Source organism: Lithobates pipiens, unplaced genomic scaffold, assembly GCF_037356315.1.
Source record: "Lithobates pipiens isolate NorthernLeopardFrog02 unplaced genomic scaffold, aLitPip1_a1.2 Scaffold_8, whole genome shotgun sequence".
Classification (NCBI taxonomy): Eukaryota; Metazoa; Chordata; class Amphibia; order Anura; family Ranidae; genus Lithobates; species Lithobates pipiens.
Genome location: NW_027507903.1, coordinates 492,403,222 through 492,424,567, shown reverse-complemented (window position 1 = coordinate 492,424,567; position 21,346 = coordinate 492,403,222). Strand labels below are relative to the sequence as shown.

General features: G+C 42.8%; 1 protein-coding gene across 3 annotated transcripts in view; it reads right to left on the bottom strand.

Annotated features, from left to right (window-relative positions):
* LMNTD1 (lamin tail domain containing 1) overlaps positions 1-21,346 on the bottom strand; it is a 213,294-nt gene that overhangs the window by 120,521 nt on the left and 71,427 nt on the right. For all 3 annotated transcript variants that reach the window (XM_077469094.1, XM_077469095.1, XM_077469096.1), the window contains exon 7: positions 14,046-14,171. In XM_077469094.1, the coding sequence (XP_077325220.1) occupies positions 14,046-14,171 (126 nt within the window). The remainder of the gene's footprint in view (positions 1-14,045; positions 14,172-21,346) is intronic.

Sequence of the window (21,346 nt, the reverse complement as noted above, 5' to 3'; positions counted from 1 at the left end):
TCTTTCAGCCTCGATCTTCTTAAAAATGGCTGCATGCTTTTTTTTTGGTTCAGCCTCTCACTAAGCAGCGAAGTCATATAATGAACATGAGAGTCAAGGAACTAGCAACAGCAAAAATACTGGCAGTGCCCCTTATCTCTACCATGACAGGTTCACTTTAAGTCATCTGTTGCTTCTACCTAAAAAAATCCAGAAATGTGTCCGTACTGTGCTAGACTCATAAAGCATCTGGTGTTTATAGAGATGATCAATAACTGTATGTAGATCAATCTCCCGCAGTTAAATTATCTCTGAATTTCTGCTGCGATCAATGCAGATATCAGGACTTCTGTACGCTGAGTACCCTGCCCAACGCTGCAAACCAAATGAAAATTAGTTTTCCTATCAGACTAGACACGAGGTAGGCAGCTCTATTAATTGATTAGCCACAAAAAGAAAAGCGCTGAACCCGGACAGTTCAAAAGAACATTTCACTTTCAGGTTGATACACAGCTGGAAGAACTAGTAGACTTTTTACTTCCCGAACAGAGAGTTTTATATATATATATATATATATATATATATATATATATATATATATATATATATACATATACATACACACACACAATATATAACCATTGGTATTCCTCCACAAGTGATCCCCCTTGACCCCTGAAAGCCCCATTATATGTGTATGCTATACTTTTTACCTTCAGAAGCTAATACTGCTGGGAGTTAAGTTAAGCTTTAAGCATTATTTAGCACACTTAAACTTAAGTTCCACCCAAAAGTGGAACTTCCGCTCATTTGTTTCTTTGACAGGTATCCTGTTCCCACTTCCAGGAGTCCAGGCTGCGGCCTGTGACATCACCGCAGGGCTCCCTCCTCCTCTTCCTGGTGCCAGGCCAGTAGGAGAGAGGAGCAGGGCCTCACTCATGCTCAGTAGGGTTCCTGGCGTGAAGCCGTAAGGCTACACTGCCGGTTACCCTTACTCGCAATGGCGGAGGCAGCAACCGACAGCTGATGGAAACATCAGCTGCGGAGCCAACATCGCTGGACTCCAGGACAGGTAGGTGTCCTATTGTTAAAAGCTGACAGCTGCAGTATGTGTAGCTACTGGCATTTAATCAATATTTTTTTTTGGCCGGAACACCGCTTTAAGTGCCATTGCTGCTTTATCAATCATTGGCAGTATCATTGCGCCCCCCCCCCCCATCTTTTGGGGTGAGCATAGGTAACTTTTATAAAGACATGTTTCTTCTAGCAAGCAGGCCAAATCTGTCACTCCTCTGTATAGCAGCATATGTCATTGTCATCCCACAAGGAATCCATTCAAATAGTGACTAATCCAGGGAGGAGTAGAGATCTCCTTTGCAATTGTTCTCAAGGAGTTTTCCGCCTCCTCATAGAGGTGGCCATACATTAATTTGGTTTGCAAAATATTAGTGGGGTCAAATTGATGATCGTTTTTGACCGCAGGATGAAAATTTTTTCTCAAATTTATAATAGTTCATGTTTTTTTTTTTTTTTTACTAAATTACATGTATTCTAATATCAAATGTTAAAAGTAATGGACTGTATGAAAATCTACTAGCGTATGGCCAACTTTACTCGATTTTAAACTTTTCTATACAGAATTTTCACAAACCCCACTTACAAAAGTTTTCAACTTTTACAGACCACAATTTCATATTCTGTGTCCCCTTTACAGAAGATAGAGACTTTCTCCTATAGTACTCGGGCTGGGCAGGTGCCCCCCTCAAGGTTGTCCTGGTTTACAAACCTGCTGCATATTATCAGAATGACCTAAATGAATCTGCATTCCGCATTTCATTAAAAAGTTAGTCTGCAAACTTTTGCTCTTGTTGCTGTTCTAAAAATACAAGTTGTCCTAGATTCGAAGATAAAAGCTTTGTCATCATTCAATAGCTGCCAAATATAACAACCCAGCTTACCATGGTTGGGGCTTAGATCTGAGAATTTGGAAATTTCTAACTAAAATAATTGATTTGCTTAAAGGGAATATGTCTAATATATATATATATATATATATATATATATATATATATATATATATATATATATATCTTGGACATGCAGCAGTTCACTAATTAGATAACATAATATTTTGCTTCATTTGTCATTGTCTGGAATAATGTTATAATGTAATGAAAAATCAATCCTGGATGAGTCCATTTTGAATAATTATCTGCCTTTCTATACAAAGCAATGTCCAAGCTGTGAATTGCATGCAGCTTCCAGTAGAGGCTTACTGTATGCTGGCCAACATAATGCATTAGCTCATTCTTATCAATTATATTAATTACAAATGACAGTGTGAGTCACGATGCACAACTGTGATCACTTTTCGATTTTAAATGGATATTAAACTTTCATCAATACTCCCTATAGTTCATTACAAAAGCAACTATTTCCATACTTAATCATGTTCCTTTGTTACCCCCCCCCCCCCCCCACACACACACACACACATGGGGGAACAAAACTATCTTTAACCACTTGCTTAATGGGCACTTTTACCCACTTCCTGCCTAGGCCAATTTTCAGCTTTCAGTGCTGTCGCACTTTGAACGACCATTGCGCGGTTATGCAACACTGTACCAATATGAAATTTTTATCATTTTTTTTCACACAAATAGAACTTTCTTTTTGTGGTATTTAATCACCACTGGGTTTTAACTTTTTTGCTAAACAAACACAAAAAGTCTGAAAATGTTGAAAAAAAACAAAAAACAAAAGCTTTTCATAGTTTTGTTATATAATTTTGCAAACAGGTACATTTTCTCGTTCACTGATGTGCGCTGATGAGGCTGCACTGATCGGCACTGATGAGGCTGCACTGATCGGCACTGAAGGGCACTGAGTGGTGGCACTGATAGGCAGCACTGATCTGTGACACTGATGAGGAGGCACTTATGGGCACTGATTGGCAGCACTGGTGGGCACTGATTAGCAGCACTGGTAGGCATTGATTGGTAGCACTGATGGGCACTGTTGGGGCAGCGCTGATAATCAGGACACTGATAATCAGTGCCAATGTGCCTTTAACAGAAGCCATTATGGGCTTTCTTCTTCTCTCATCACACTGTCAGCATGAGGAAAGAAAAGCCGATAACTGGCTTGTGTTTACATTCTGTAATGAGCTGTCATTGGCTGACAGCTGAGAACATGGTAAAGGGCCGCTGTGATTGGCCCTTTACCCTCATCTGGAGTCCGAAGGAGGGGGCACCCGTGGTTGCAGGAAATAATTTTGCACTGTGTATGGCCTGCCTAACTAAACTTAAACTTTTTCCCACCTAATTTTTAAGCCGTATGCTAACTACTCTGTACAAGAAAGATGTATGCACTTACCTAATCTAAGGGAGCTCTAGTCTGGTCACGTGATCAGGTCCCAGTGCCAACTATAAGTAAGAGTAGATGCCCCTCAATGGGTCTATGGGTGACATCACTACCCAGACTCTGCAGCCGTAGTCACTGATAGCTCCTCTCCCCTGAAGACGGCTGCTGGGGAGACCACATGACCAAAGCATCCTTAGATTAGGTAACTATCTCTCTTAGCATAGGGCTTAGAATGAGGGTGGGAGTAGGTTGTAAAGTAAATCCGTAAGGGTTTTTGTACCCTAATGCATTCTCTGCATTAAAGTAATAAACCTGTATCCAGGTCCCCCCCCCCCCCCCCAAGGCCCCCCTTATACTTACTTGAGCCACGATCCAGCAATGTGCTCGAAAGCAGCGTCTCTCGTCACTCTCTCCCTCCTCAAAGAGCAGATTAATAGCAGCGGGAGCTATTGGCTGGCATTAAAGTCAAAAACTACCTGTGTCCAGGATCTCTCCCCCCCTTATAACACATCCAGGTGGATTTGTCTCTATTTGTCTTGGTGATCATCAGCGAGACTACAAGAGATGGGAACTTAAAACATTATGAGTTATCATGAGAGCAGGAACACCTTCCAATGGGGACTCTCTGTCTAAGAGAGGATATCCCTCATTTAGAGAGATTTCCTCTTACTTCCTGTTGTGTCTGCTACACAGGAAATTAAAGAAAATATCCCAAGTAGTACACAAATAGTCAAAAAAACTGATAGAGGTTTTAACACTTTCCTATGTCATCCAAAATGTAAAAAAAATGAAACATTGGCTTTAGATTTACTTCAAGGCCTTATAGGAGGGGACAGTCACATTAATTATTGTGTGATACTGTGTATCAAGTCTGAATCTGAGAAGGAGCCATACTGCATGCTCCAGCAAGATCAAAAAGCATTGCCCTTAGGAAACTAAAAATAGCAATTAGCATTAACTAAGTTTATTATTTACCTTCCAATACCACTCACGTTGTAAATTATGGCCAAAAACTTTGAATTTGGCATTAAGGTTACGAATGCTCGCTTGCTGACATTTCTACGACCTCAATAACAAACCGGCCCCTTGGACAATTCCTCCTTTTTTGCAGATCAAAGAAGCAACATTCTCCCCGAAGGCCAGGCTGCCGGAACATTGTGTGCTGATCTCCAAGAACATCTCACACATTTAATTCGCACTCCATTAAATGCTTTCCTCCCAAATTAGCTGAACGTGGCTAACGCATCAGATTTGTAGACAGCAGACCTCAACGTCTTTATTCTTCAAATCTTTATTTTCCATTTCTTACTGAAGGTCAGAGTAGCTGAAACATTTATGTGCTAATGAAGTGGGGAAAGGGGGCATTTTCTCCTGAGCCCACCAAGATCAGGGACCGCCAATAGATTTGTAAGCGATAGAGCTTAGATTACGATAAGACCCTATGGCTGACTATACAATATACAATTTCCTTGTACAATTTTCCTTTAGTTTTATCAAAATCATATAATATGAGGTCACACCTAAACACTTTCAATTTGTATGCAATCAGGCAGGCCTATGCACTACATAGTTATAGGTAAAGCTAAAGAAAATTGAATAAGATAATTGTATAATGTATGGCCAGCTTAAAGATCCCTCCTTCTGACAATCAAAATATTCTTCTAAAGGCAAACAGAATGTCAGCCAGGGATATTTAAAGTTCCACCCAAAAGTGGAAATTCTGCTTATTTGCTTCCTCTCTCCCTCTGGTGCCACATTTGGCACCTTTCAGGGGGAAGGGGGACCTGTTTTTGAATTTTATGCACTCTAGTCACTTTAATTGTATGAATTGTATATAAAGTTGATGCCAATATAATGATAAACTAGGTTTACCAACCATCACATTTATTGCATAGACACAGAAAAACATTTATTATACACATAAGGACATAGGATTTCACTTTATATATAGGAATCAATCACGTTTTTATACCTACAGAGCCTCACTATTTTTTAATCAGTGGTGATAATAGGACACTTGTATATTGTATGGTGTAAGATTTTTTACTATTTAAATCATGCTAATGCTTTAAAAGGAATACTAAAGTCACATTCATTACATTAAGTATTACATGGCATTAATCGCTTACACAAAACGCTAAATTTGTATCATTGAAATATTTTTACTTATTTTGAAAATTTGTTCATATCCTCAGAAAATCCCTGTAACTACAGCTGCTTTTTTGGCTTTTCATAATTGTTATAATACAATTTAAAGTGCTTATAAAGGCTTGTTTTTTTTCCTAAGAAAATAACAAACATTTTATACTCATAGCTAGGGATGAGCAGAACAGGTAAATTTTTTAAGTGTAGCTCCAGCCAAAAAATCTATGTTTAAGCTTTTTGGATAACATAGGGAAGGGTTATCACCCCTGTAACATTTGTTTAGCTGTCTGTTCCCCTGTTCAGAAGATTGCACCTCACTTTCTGTCCCAATGACAATTGGATTTTGAAAATTTTGGGTTATTAGGGAAACGAGGATTGGTGATAAAGCATTAGTGGAGACACATTTTTCCCATATTAACTCTTACAGGAGAAAATTTCCCTTCCTAGGGGTAAGTTCCTCTCATTTCCTGTTGTCTCCCTCCATTTGTAAGTAGGAGTCGTTTGTAAGTCGGATGTTTGAAAATAGGGGATGGCCTGTATATACTATACAGTCTGCCCTATATACTCTGTGGTAAATTGGGCGTTAGGTGTTGGTGGTACCAGAACACAGTAAGACCTCACAGTTACTCTTGGTGGGTGCTGGAACGGGCACTGCTGTGAAATATTATATCAAGAACTGTAATTACATGCCACTGTTAAAAAGGGGCAGACAATTTGGGCCTTTGGTGGTGGTGCCACAACACTGTAAGTCCTCACAGTTACTCTTGGTGGGAGCTGGAACGGGACCTGTTGTGAAATATTTGATCAAAAATTGTAATTACACGTGCCTATTAAACAGGGGCAGAAAAATTGGTCCTTAGGCAGTGGTGGTGGTGCCCTGAACCAAAAATATTCTTAGAAGCTATCATCATGAAGATTGAGGAGGAATAGGATGGTCACTTAGCATAATAGGATAGTCACTCAGCATATGCAGTCTTCAAGGGATTCCACATCCACAGAAAACTCAATTGGTTACATCAGCATCAGGTGCTTGGTAGCTGGTGATCCAAGACTGATTAATTTTTAGGAATGTGAGCCTATCAACAGAGTGCACCTGTGGACAGGCGCACTCTGTGATCAGTTACAAAGCCTCCAGCAGCACTGAATGAACGATGGATGCAGGACAGGCCAGTAGCTCAACTACATATTGAGCAAGCTCTGGCCAGTGGTCCATCCTCAAGACCCAGTAACCCAGTGGATGTTCTGTTGGAAAGGTCTCCAAGTCTGATCTTGCCCATAGATATTCCTGCACCATGTAATTCAGATGCTGGTGATGGTTGCTGGAACCGATCAGACCTTGTTGCTGAGGATTGAAGAATCGTCTGAAGGCATCGGTCAGCCAGCCACCTTCTCCACCGCTCTTTCTATGACTGTACAAAGCCTCAGCAACACGTTATCCAGCACCAGGAAATTGTAACTTCCCAGGCTCTGGAAACGCATTGCACAAACCTTTCTGCAAGGCCTCCCGAAGATGTTCCATACTTACACAGGTACTCATAGATGGCCCTCTGCTGCATGTGCAGCCGCTGCAGCATTGCCAACGTTGAGTTCCACCTGGTGGGCATGTCCCAAATGAGGCTGTTCTTGGGCAGGTTGTATTCTCTCTGCCATTATATGACCGGCGAAAATGACCACAGACTTTCCTGGCCTGTCTCAAGAGATCCTGTAAGCCTGTGTACCTCCTCAAGAACCACTGCACCACCAAATTCAGGACGTGAGCCAAACAGGGAACATGGGTCAAGTGTCCCTGTTGGAGGGTGGAGAGGAGGTTGGTGCCATTGTCGCATAAAACCATTCCTGGCTGAAGCTGGCATGGAGTCAACCACCTCTGAGCCTGCCATTGCAGAGCTGCCAGAATCTTTGCCCCAGTGTGGCTCCTGTCCCCTAAGAAGACCGACTCAAGCACCACATGGCATCTTTTGGCCTGTGCTTGTGTAGCCCCTTGAACGTATATGGAGCACCGCTGGTTCAGAGGACAAATCTGCAGAGGAAGAGGGCATAGAGGAAGAAGAAGAGGAGGGGGTGGAGGAGAGAGCTGTGGCAGAATCACAACTACCATTTTGGAGGCGTGGTGGTGGAACAAGCTTCAACAATACTGTCCTGCATCCTTCCCAGCTGCCAGCAGAGTTACCCAGTGCGCCTCGAAAGAAAGGTAGCGTCCCTGTCCATGCCAGCTAGACCATGAGTCAGCGGTAATATGTACCTTACTGCTGAACGCCCTGTCCAACGAGGCGAGACATTGCCTTCCCCATGCTGGTAGAGAGCCGGAATGGCTTTCCGTGAAAAGAAATGGCTTTTGGGAATCTGCCACTGAAGTACCGCACATTCCACAAATTCACGTAAGGGGGCAGAGTCTACCAGCTGAAAAGGCAGCAGTTGCAGTGCTAGCAATTTTGCCAAGCTAGCATTCAGACACTGAGCATGTGGATGGCTGGGACCGAATTTCTTTTGATGGTTTAGCAACTGGGGTAGGGAAATTTGCCTGCTAAAATCGGATGTTGGCATACCGCTAGCAGATTGGCCACAAGTACTTGGGACACCTATTTCTATACCTTCATTCCTCTCAGTGCAGGTTTCTGAGAGGACTCGAGGTATAGTGGGGTTGGAGATCCCAGCTGATGAGGAGCAAGGAGAGGTCTGCCTTGTTCTTTGGTGTGGGTCTTTTAAGTGCTGTTGCCAACTGACTGCATGGCAGGTCGACATATGTCTGGTCAAGCATGTGGTGCCCAAGTGGCTGATGTTTTGGCCACGTGAGATACGCTTGAGACATATTTTGCAAATAGCAGCAGTGCGATCTGATGCACTCGTCTCAAAAAAGGCCCACACCAAAGAACTTTTGGAATAACGGACAGAGACAACAGCACCCTGCACATGCGGAGCTCTGCAGTGTGATGCAGTCGGTGTGCTGCCCTTAAGCTGGCTCCTGGAGGCCATCCTGCCTCGTTGGAGATGTGCCTCCTCCTCCTCCTCCTCTCTCTTCCCCCTCCTCTCTCAATCAGGCACCCACGTTGAGTCAGTGACCTCATCATCCCCTCCCTCCTCATCACTGGAGAAAACCTGACAGTATGCTGCAGCTGGGGGAACATGACTGCCAGATTGCTGTCCTTCTTGGGCACACCCTCTCTCTGGGCTCACGTTACTGCCTTGCTATAGCTGGTTACCATCATCAGAAACTTCAAAATGCTGGGCATCCTCCTGGAGCATGTACCCAACACTGTGGTCAAACAGTTTGGGCGGGTCAAGCATGTGGTGCCCAAGCTTCTGCTGTTTTGGCCACGCTTGATATGCTTCAGACATATGCTGCAAACAGCAACAGTGCAATCTGCTGCACACATGTCAAAAAAGGCCCACACCAAAGAACTTTTCAAAATATGCGGGGAGTCAGCAGCGTACCTGCTTAGCTCTGCAGTGTGATGCAATAGGGTGGCTGCCCTTAAGCTGCCCCCTGGAGGGCATCCTGCCTAGTTAGAGATGTGCCTCCTCCTCTCTTCTATCAGGCACCCAAGTAGAGTCAGTGACCTCATCATCCCCTCCCTCCTCATCACTGGAGCAAACTTGGCTGGGGGAACATGACTACCAGTTTCTTGACCTTCTTAGGCACCCCCTCTCTCTAGGCTCACATTACTCCCTTCTTCAACCTGGGTACCATCATCGGAGCCTTCAAATCGCTGCATGGGATGGATTGACTGTTGACATGGAGCCGATGGAATAGGCCACTTTAGCAGTTGCATTGGCAGGCAAACTACTCTGAGCCTGAGTGACAGAGGATGAGAAGGATGAGGACAATTTTGGTATCCATTCCACCAACTCTTCTTCATGTTGTGGCTCAATAACACGGCCAGCTGCAGAAAAAAAAGGACAAGCGTGCCCCACGGCCACGTAATGAGGCTGCACTGTGTCCACGACCATCACTGTCGACTGTAGACAGAGACCCTGCTTGGCCTGTGAGTCTCTGCCTCTCCTTGGTGGCCTCCCGGACATGCTGCAAATTTTGTTTAGCAAAACTACACTGTATTGTGTACTGTGTACACCACCTGAAAAGTAGTAGCAACTGCACTATGGGTACACGGTACTGTGTACACCAACAGAAGTGTAATAACAACTATGGGTGTACTGTATGTATTGTGTACAGCACCAGAAAAGTAGTAGCAACTGCACTATGTGTGCACGGTATTGTGTACAACAACAGAAGTGTAATAACAACTATGGGTGTACTGTATGTATTGTGTACACCACCAGAAAAGTAGTAGCAACTGCACTATGGGTGCACGGTACTGTGTACACCAACAGAAGTGTAATAACAGCTATGGGTGTACTGTATTGTGTATACCACCAGAAATGTAGTAGCAACTGCAGTATGGGTGCACGGCCTGAAGTATATTATAAAAAGTACACCAGGAATGGCCTGTCAGATATAGCTAAACTAGATGCAGTGTGTATTATATATATATACATATATATATATACACACACACACACAAGACTGACTGACTATGTATATATATATATATATATATATTAAATACACTGTAGCTAACTGAATAACCTTTGTATACGAGACTGTCTGTATATATATATATATATATATATATATATATATATATATATATATATATATATATATATTAAATACACGGCAGCTAACCGAATAACCTGCCTGCCTGCCTCCTCAATCTAAATGACACTCTCGCTCCATCCACGCCAACAACACACTATGCAGGGCCGACATGCAGGCAGCTTTATATAGCGTGGAACATGTACTTAGTCCCCCTGAGCCATGATTGGCCAAAGGCACCCTGCCTTTGGCCAATTATGGCTCTCTTAGCTGGGATTGGCAAAAGCATGCAGGTCATGTGCATGCTTTGGCCAATCATCATACAGCAATGCACTGCTCTCCCGCAGTACATTATGGGGCGCTCGAATTTGGCACGTACGCCCCATAATGTTCAGTTTTCGACGAACGGGCGAACAGCCAATGTTCGAGTTGGACTCATCCCTTACTCAAAGGCATGCACAGGGGTGTGCCAGGTGTGCCTGGGCACACCCTAATCACCCTGTGCAGTGCAGATCCCCCCTGCAGATACTTCACCAAAGCCTCCAAATGGGGCTCTTAAAAAAAATTGCAATTGTAAAAATAAAAAAAAATAAAAATACTGCCACCAACCTCTGCCCTACTGACTTGTCCACTGCCCTACTAACACCGCGCATGTTTTAATACATTTTTAAATACATACATACACACACACAGACACACAAACACACACACATGTGTTTGAGTTTGGGGTGCACACCCTAATGCAATAGGCTGCGCACACCTATGGTTATAATACATACAGTACCTCCTCTTTTGCAGTGGATTTGCACAGAGCAGCCTGGATCCTCCTCTTTTCGGGTCCTTCTTCTGTGCTCCTGCTCCCTCCCACCCACCTGTTCAGTGCCCCCACAGCAAGCAGCTTGCTATGGGGGCACCCGAGCTGAGTCACAGCTCCCTGTGTCCATTCAGACACGGAGCCTGAACCCAGTCCTGCCCCCTCACTTCCCTGATTGGCTAGCCAATGGCGCCGATGTTGTGTCTCAGCCAATCAGGAAGGAGAATCTCGGATGGCTGAGACACCCATGGACATCACTGGAAAGAGAGGGACCTCAGGTAAGTGTTAGGGGGGCTGCTGCACACAGAAGGCTTTTAACTTAATGCATAGATTGCATTAAGTTAAAAAACATTCTGCCTTTACAACCCCTTTTTTAAAACAAGATGAATCAGAGGGCACTATGTATATATTATATAAAATAATAATTTATATAATTAATAATCTAAAAGAATGATTCTAGGCTTTTGTGGGAACTAAATTTAAACAAAATTTTATAGAAAGAGGATGAAACAATTGAGAATTGAAACTTGGAGCATATACATATGTGAAAGGAGCAATTGAAATTCAACTGCGCAAATTCCGCGCTAAAAAGATAAAAACAACAAAAAAAGCTGCTCCCTATACAAGTGAAAAAAACACCTTAATAGATAGTGACAATAATTTAGGGGCACTCTAGCTAAATATTCTGAACGTGAAAAATTAATCAAACCATATCAATAACCAAAATGACATTGATACAAAATATTAGAAACGTGATCTAATCACTAAACATATAAAGCATAATGAAAATACATAAAATACAATAAGGACTAGTGAACAACCAATCACATAGTAAAGTCCCAATAAGCGTGTCTCTAAATGGAAAAATCTTGAATAATCCAAGCGCCGAAACAAATATTATAAATTGTGGTATAGCAGCAGATCCAAAGGGCTTGCGACTCCCTCCACCAAGAAAACAGCAATACACCACTCGTGAAGATACAAGTCCAAACTGCTTACTAGATTTGTTTGACCACTTTAATTAAAAAGTAAGTCAAACAGTGCCTGTACAGGAAATACTGTACAGGAAGCGCCTGAGGACGTTAACAACGAAACGTACGTCGGAGCGGTACCTGGTCACGTCTCTGACGCCACTTCCGGCCCCCTGGTTGTCGGTCTGACGGCCTGGAATGCACGCTTTACCAGCGATTGCGGAAGGAACACGCCGTTCGGTTGGAGCGCAAGTTTTTCTTTCAAGGCGAGCAGCCCCAGTGCTGGGTCAGGCACACGACCATGTAAGGAGCCATTTGGCTGTCTGTTTTTTTATACATTTTTATTAAAATCAGTATTACGCTATGGATCTTTTTGTATTTTTTCATATACACCGCCTGAGTCTGTGAAGGGGGACATATTATCCATTGTTATTTCCACTAGCATCCATATGAGCAGGCATTACCTGTACAGGCGCTGTTTGACTTACTTTTTAATTAAAGTGGTCAAACAAATCTGGTAAGCAGTTTGGACTTGTATCTTCACGAGTGGTGTATTGCTGTTTTCTTGGTGGAGGGAGTCGCAAGCCCTTTGGATCTTCTGCTATACCACATATACATATGTAATTTCGGTCTTTTGACATTAGTTATGACTTAATTTATACATATGATACTTTTACCTGTAGCAATAAATTATTTGTTAAATATTTTTTTTATATTTTTATATTACACATGTGCTATCAATTGCACCTTAAAATCCAGCCTACTTCTGAGGTTTTGGATCTTTCATAAAATTGTGGGATGTGGTGCTTTGATGTTAAGACCCCTTTCACAAAGTGAGGACATTGTGATCAGCAACCGATCTGTCCACTGATTCCCTCCTGATCAGATCAGAGCAGGCAGATGACAAGTCTGTGTTTAACCACTTCAGCCCGGACCATAAACAAAATTGACGTCCTTTTTTTCCCACAAATAGAGCTTTGGTGGTATTTGGTCACCTCTGTGGTTTTTATTTTTTGCGCTATAGACAAAAAAAATAGCAACAATTTTGAGAAACGCATTTTATACTTTTTGCTATAATAAATATCCCCAAAAAATATATTAAAAATATATTTTTTTCCTCAGTTTAGGCCGATACGTATTCTTCTACATATTTTTGTTAAAAAAAAATCGCAATAAGAGTTTATGGATTGGTTTGCACAAAAGTGTCTACAAAGTAGGGGATAGTTTTATGGCATTTTTTTTACTAGTAATGGCGGCGATCAGTGACATTATGGTGGACAGATTGGACACTTTTGGCGCTATTTTGGGACCATTCACATTTATACAGTGATCAGGGCAATTAAAAATGCATTGATTACTGTGTAAATGTGACTGGCAATGAAGGGGTTAACCACCAGGGGCCACTGTAGGGGTTAAGTGTGTCCTAGGGAGTGATTCTAACTGTGGGGGGGGGGGGTGGGCTATGTGTGACACGACACTGATCACCGCTTCCGATAACAGGCAGTTGTGATCAGTGTCAGTGTCGCTAGGCAGAACGGGGAAATGCTGATAAGAGCTCGCAGTGGGTGCATGCCGCCCGCAAGCCTCTTCTTAAAGGGCAATGTACAGGTACGTTAATATGCCTGTATGTGCCCTTCTGCCGATGTATATCGGCGTGAGGCGGTCGGCAAGCGGTTAAGCATAGAGGACACAGACAAAGCCTGATCTGCTCTATGGGCGGGCCAGGTGTAAACAGACAGGAGGTGGGCAGTACTTGTGTCGGTCCATAGGGTTGAAAAGACCTAACAATCAGGTCGACCTGAAAGACTGATCAGAACGGTCGTGTGAAAGGGGCCTTAGTGCTAGAGTGCTAGCTTTTTAAGCCTTCTCTTTTTCTGAGAGGATGTCTCACATTTTAATAACATTTCCTCTCACTTCCTGTTATGTTTCTGGGATAGGAAGTAAGGGGAAATCTCCCACACACAGATAGGAAAAAAAAAAACAACCAACAGGGGTAATTTCCCTAAACTATAAAAAAACTCCAAAAATCATTTTGGCTAGAGGGGGTTCTAACACTTCCTCAATCCATCCAAAACAAAAAGTCTTTGCTTTAATACACTTTAAATTGGGAGCATCTCGAGTGACAATAGCCCATCAACAATCACAGCTACATTACATTGGCCAGTCGCAGTGTTCTTACTTTTTTCTCCATAGTTGTCACTTCAGTTGTCAACTCTTCTATTCTTCGGTGTAAACACTGGTTGTCCTCCTGCGCCTGTCCCAGCAGGATCTGGTCATTATTCAGCCGCATCTGTAACTCCAGGAGCTGCCAAAGAAAACATATAACGATTAGGAGAATATTAGGGAGGTGGACGGCCAGGATTGGAAAACATCCCTCTGAGTGAACCAAAGCTTTCACTTTTCCATATAGAAAAGGGAAGAGGCATCTGCATCTGTGGGCCCTTCAGACACCATTTTTTCTAAGTGTTATGCCGCGTACACACGAGCGGACTTTCTGGCAGACTAGGTCCAATGGTCATCCCGACAGACTTTCGGCGGAGTTCCGACGGACTTTCCATACGAACGGACTTGGCAACACACCAACGGACTAAGTCCGTTTGAAAGTTCGTTCATAAGTTCGTTCATTTGGACTGTGATGACGTAAGACGGGACTAAAAACGGAAGTTCAATAGCCAGTAGCCAATAGCTTCCCTTGCGTCGTATTTGGTCCGTCGGACCAGCATACAGATGAATGGTTTTCCCGATAGGAATTGAGTCCATCGGACAGATTTGAAACATGTTCTATTTCTAGGTCCATCGGATTTTTAATATGAAAAACTATCGGATTAGTCCCACATGATCGGATTGTCCGACGGACTGATTCCGTTGGACCTAGTCTGCCGGAAAGTCCGGGCGTGTGTACGTGGCATTAGTGATAAAAAATGTCAACTCAAGTGAAAAGTTTTCCTAGATAAAATGAGGTCTTCTGCCTAATAAATACTTTCTAGACGGATCCACCATTGCTTAACTCTACCAAAATACAAATCTTGCAATATTCGTTATACTTAACCCGTAATGGTCCTATTATTTATTATATTGTTTCTTATAATACCAAAAAAAATCCATTCTGAGTATGTCAGGTATTGACATGAGTCCCCACTAATTTAATACACTTATACACTATCACATGGTCCAAGGTTAGTTAACCTACCAGATACGTCTTTGCGTTAAGGAAAGAGCCAGCTAAAGGGAACCTGCACAATAATGGGAAGACACACTCCATGCAGACATGGTCTCTCGTGGGAACTGAACTAAAAATAAGAATTTGAAATGATAACAGTAAGCAGAAGAAGGGAACATCCCCGCTGAGCCCAGTCTTGGCTTGTTTACTTATCAGCAAGATGTAAGCCATTTCTTTGATGACTTTGATAAAACATGGCTGGTTTGTGTCACTGGTGGGCTAAGCTGTGTTAGAAGGGATATTCTATTAGGGGTTATCAGTGGACAGATGAGATTAGATGCTGTTAAATTAACATAAACACATGATACAACTTTTTTTAATGGTGGATCAAAAATACTCTGAATCTGTAATGCTATAACAGTGAATTGTCCCAGGTGTCAAAGGCAACTGTTTTGTTTTTTAACTAATCCTGAGCACTGACCCTTTATGGTACTGGTGCTGTATTAGAAGTTGATATTTAGAGTAATACAATTTAACTAACTAAATAAAACCTAGTGTAAGCTTTTGAGGCATGCTGACCCTTCAGCCCGCTGTCTGCTGAAAACGGGTTACAGGAGTGCAGAACAAACTGGAAAAGTACAGCCAAATGAGCTTCAGAAAAGTCTGTGCAATACGCTGATAGTAGATCTAAAGAGGATTGTACAATCAACTTGGTTGGTAAACTGGTAAACTTTAATATTTTATATTTTTGTTCTTGGATACACTATCCTTTATAAATAAGAACAATCTCCTCCTGAAAATAAGTCTTTCATATATGATTAAAGATCAGAGCATTTTAGAATAGAGTGAGAAAAGGCAGTTTATCTTTTAAATTCTGCCATTGCTGTGTAAAGCTGGCTATAGACGCACAAAAATTCAACCGGTTCAGCAGGGACCAGCCGAATTTCGATCCATGTGTTGCTATCCCCGTTCCATAGGAGTCAATTGTTAGACAGGATAAACTAGAAAACGTTTGTTGATCATTGGCTGCAGCACTGTATTCTGATCAGTCCCGCTGTCAGAATACAATGTCCTAATGGGGACAGAGATTCCTCAAACCATCTTTTTTGTTCAGTTTCAACTGAATTAATTTCCCCTTTAAGGACTGGTTCCCACCACAGAAACGCACTCCAGATTCATTCCAGATGTATTTTTCCATGCCCCTTTTTAACATGTTTTTGGCACGTTCTGGTGCGTTTTAGATGCATTTTCAGATGCATTCCATATGCTTTTTTTCTTCTTTTTTCCTGTTTTTTTTTTTTGTTCACTGTACTAGGGTCCAGTGCTTTTCTGATGCATTTTTTATGCATTCCAGTGTGTATTTGATGTGTTTTAATGCGTTCCAGTACAGTCCAGTGCGGGAAAAATGCAGCACGTTCTACTTTTTTTCTAGAACTGGAAAGCCCTGGAACTGACTGCACTAGTGTGAAGTGTGAACTATGCCATTGGAAACCATATAACCTACGTTCCATGCAGAAAACAAACACACTGGACTGCATGTGGTGTGAATTGGCCCTAAGACTTTAGTAAAGGGTGATCTAATCAATATATTTTTTATTTAATGTCAATTTACACATCACTTTTACATATATATTGTACACTCACATCAGTCACTGCCCTCTAGGAGCTTACAATCTAAGGTCCCTAACTCACACTCATACATGCACATACTGGGGCCAATTTACCTACCAGCATGTCTTTGGAGTGTGGAAGAAAACCGCAAAAATCTAGGAAAAAATATCATCATTATCGTGTATTATTCAAAATGATCAAGTATTTTCCTTTTAATTCAATCAGTTCTATTTTACCTTGCCCTTCACTTGTTTTTTTCCCATGAAAACAGGATCTTATTGAATCAATAAAGGATTATACAGTACAAGGCAAGAAGAAGTAGCAATCTTCAATCGTAATCACTTAAGACTGGAGCTCTGTTGGGACGCATATGACCCCACACATAGACAAGGCAATTTTCCTTATGTCCTATTATTTCTGTTGACGCCAACACTCTTCATTTGTGTGTGCTGAGAAAAAAAAATAGGACAGGTTTCATTTTTGCACAGAGTGTTCCAACATGCTATAATGCAACTCAATGATCTTTCATGCATTGAGATCCATAGAAGTTGAAACGTACTGCCTTGCACGTTAACAATGAATCGTAGCCAGGGCAGGACTTAGGGTGGCGAGGGCCCCTGGGCTTGAGTCACTTTCGGGCTCTACCTTCTATACATTACCATATTTATCGGCGTATAACACGTGCTGGCATATAACAAGCACCCCAAGTTTAGGAGGGAATTTTAAGGATAAAACTTTTAGGAGGGAAGTTTAAGGAAAAAATTACATTTAAATGCCCATCAATGCAGCCTTATCAGTGTCCATCTGCAGCCTTGTCTTTTGCAGGCTTGTCATCGCAGTCTTGAAGTTTAAAAATGGCGCTGCCGAGATACAGAGTCCTGTGTATCTCGGGGGCTCTCGGGCCCTCCCGCAGTCCCGAGCGGAGCCGATAGTAGTCGCGTGTACTCGTCTCGGCTCACAGTCACGCCCAGTCCCTGTGGTACGTCCATCATAGGGCAGGACTGGGTATAACTGTGAGTGGAGCCGAGCCGGGTACACTCGGCTATGTATCTTGGCGGGGCCCCTTATTGGGTGGGGCCCATGGGCTTGAGCCCAGTTAAGCCCAATGGTAAGTCCTGCCCTGATCATAGCACAACGCACACCAGCATGGCTGTGTTTTATGCAGCTGAATAAGCCCTTAGAACACAATAATAACATCAACTGGCACAGTGTTGTCAATCGTCAGTATTTTTACAGGCAACCAGTGACAGGAAAAGGTTGCCAGTAAAGCATATGGCTGTGACACTCAGCTCAGAACTGTGCAAGACCATCCGAGTGCCCGCTACAGTGTTTTCAGGTAGTGCTGGCTGGGGGGGGGGGGCAAGTCTGAGTGTGTCATGTGATGTCATAGTCCAAGAGAGGCGAGTAGAGTAGCCAGAGCCTCCTGTGCGAGTCTGCAGGATGGGAGCAAGGTAAGCCGGGAGCGAAACTGTCAGTGCTGTTTGGACTGGAGTGGAATGAAGGCACTAACTGGCATGGAGAGAGACTGTCACTGTGACTTAGGAGGGGAGGTGTTATCATCATCTGTGCTGCTGCATAATGCTGCCAGTGTCACTGTGAGATTCAATTTCATGTGTGTGCCGCCCATTCTAATTTCTTGCCCTCCTGAGTCCTATCCCTGAGTTACTTACTTACTATATTGAAAATAAAATAAGAAATATTTTTTTTTGCCTTAATATCTACCTTAAATCCTATTGCATATTGTAAGTGTTTGTAGCCTAAATACTGAAATTTGCATTTAAAACTGTAATTTTGTAACTTTTGAAAATGCCAGTAAAAACTTTGCTGTGCCAGTAAAACTTTGCCAGTAAATTTCAATCAGGTAGGTTGAAAATGTAATTTGTCCAACATTAAGTAATACGAGAATATAAGTGAATACAGAGATAGCCACATGTGGGCCATTGTCATTGGGGTAGGCCCTATTTAAAGTGGTTGTAAAAGTAAAGAAATATTACTGCCAGCCCCTCTGTTCTATCAATCTGTCCTACGCTTGTGGAAATGTTTGTATAAAATGATGCCTGTAAACACCTTATCTCAGATCTTTTATGGCCAGTCACGTGACTTCTCCTTCTCCTGATCTAAGGGCTACAGCGGGAATGGTGGGGCCAAGATCGTCAGTGGTGCAGGTCACGTGACCACTTTGCAGCCCGCTCAGCCCCTCCTGCTGTAGCCCTTAGATGGGGAAGAAGAGTGGATGGCGGTTATGTGAGCGGCCATAAAAGAGCTGAGATAAGGTATTTACAGGTATTGGTACATATACAGTAGCAGGGGCAGACTGACAACTCATGGGGCCCCCGGGCAATAGGAGATTATGGGGCCCCCAGGCAATCAGAGATTATGGCGCCACACAGTATACACAAACACACAAGGTACTGGAGAGGTGGGGCAGCTATAATCCTGGGATTTTTAGACCAAAAAGGATGTCGGTAAGGGACATTTCAGAGACAGATGTAAAAAAAAAACAAATTTTTACATACTATCCCTGGTTTTACTGAGGCCGGCAACCCTGATGGGGCCCACTAGTGGCATAGGGCCCTTGGGCAGTGCCCGAGTAACCCAATGGTCAGTCCGCCCCTGAACAGTAGGTCGATAAAAACAACTTACACGATGTCGGAACACTTAAGAAACGGCTCTTTTGTGCCGTTTCTTCAGCTTCTGTGCCGTTACTGGCGGCTCCCGCGCGCATGTGTGGGAGTGAAGTAATCGCGGCTCCAGCCAATCACAGTGCCGGAGCCCGGAAACCCAGAAATATTATTCCGGAGACATGTCACCCATCACAGCTACGTTAAAAGATAAGTATTTCATAATGAGCTAGTATGCGATGCATACTAGCTCATTATGCCTTTGTCTTGCAGGTTGTTTTTTTTTTGTTTTCTCACAGAGTTTACAACCACTTTAAGGAACAGGCAGGATCCACCAGATTTTTTACAGCTTAGAGAGGGACAGATTAGACAACACAAGCACTGTGAAGTTTAATCTTCTATAAGGGAACGGGATCTCTTTTTTATTTTAGGGTTACAACCACTTTAACTTTTAAAACGTATGCCATTTTCTAATATCATAGTGGAATGCTGGTTACTATAGCCCATTCCTATTTTCATTTCTCTTGAACTGGGTTCAGATTTTGCTGTTTCACGCCATCAGACTGCAGTCTCTCTCTCCGACTGTGACACCATCTGTTGCAGCACCTTGTGAAGAGCACAATACCTCGTATAAAACAGGGAGCTGCTGCCGTTCAATGCAAGTGCGGGTTTTCCCAGCTGACGATGCAAGAGCGCATCCGATTAATTTTTATGTCAATGACACAACAAGCCGCATAAAGATTATGTTGTTTGCAGTCGGCCTGAGCAGAAGAAAAGAAAAGCACTGCGAGAGCAAAACACAAGAGCACAAACACTGCGCTGCAATACAAAACAGGAAACCTAGTCTGAATATGTAAGGAGCAATAATGGCTGCCCCCATGGACATATCTAATTGTAAAGTATATGTAGAAACGATTTTATTTTGCAAGCACACATTAATACGTTTTTTTTTTTTTTATTTAAAGTGGACCTAGCGTCAGTTTCTCATGCTCAGTACTGTTCGTGTAAGAGTTGTCATACGCTCTACAACCTAAATGTACAATCCCTGTAAAATCTCATTTACATTTACCAAAGCTATATAATGTGAGGAAAATTGATTGAAAATACACCTTTTGTTATATTCCATCCAGCATTGGAACAGAATTGCATTGGTGTTGGTTCAGACCAGCCTGAAGGCTAATACACATGCACGCTGCGGTGTGATTAACAGGGGTACAATGTGCTATTCTTACACATTGCAATAAACTTTTATTTTTAACTAACTTAAAATGGTTGTAAACCTCAGACGTGACATATGAACTAAGCATAACCTTCTACCGTATTTCCCCGAAAGTAAGAACTACCCTGAAAATAAGACCTAGGGTGATATTCGGAGAGGGCTGCAATATAAGCCCTACCCCAAAAATAAACCCTAGTTTAAAGTGGTTGTAAACTGCTAGACTCCTCTCTATTACAGTAGTATATAATGTAAAAGGTGTGTGTTTCAGTAATCTAATTGTGTAAAATACCTTCGGTACAGCACCACTCGTTGCTTAGCTGATCTCCCGCTGCTCTCCTCCTCTCCTCCCAGCTTTTAGCGGGGGAGCTCCCCCCCCCCCACAGTGCTCGGATTGGGGAAGAGCACTCCAGTGGGTCGCGGAAGCACAGAGCGGCACACAGCTGATCTTCTGCTGCTCTCTTCTTGCCCCCTCCCCTCACTTCTGCAGTGCTCGGATCAGGAGCTCTCGTGGGCCATTGAATCGCTGAGCAGCGCTCAGCTGATCCCCCGCTGCTCTCCCCTTCTCCCAGCTGTCAGGGGAGGGATCTCAGGCCCCCCTCCCTCTGCAGTGCTCCGAGCAGGGAAAGCAGCTATCAGAAGGTATTTGACACAATTAGAATATAGAAACACACACCTTTTACATAATATACTACTGTAATAGAGAGGATTCTAGCATTTTACAACCACTTTTACTATGTTCACACTGAGGATTCCTGACAGGCAGGGAGGGAGAGTGTAAGAGAAGACAGCCTTTTAAATGGCAAGCCCTACCCCGAAAATAAGCCCTACTGTGTTTTTGGTTGCCAAAAGTAATATAAGACCCGGGTTTA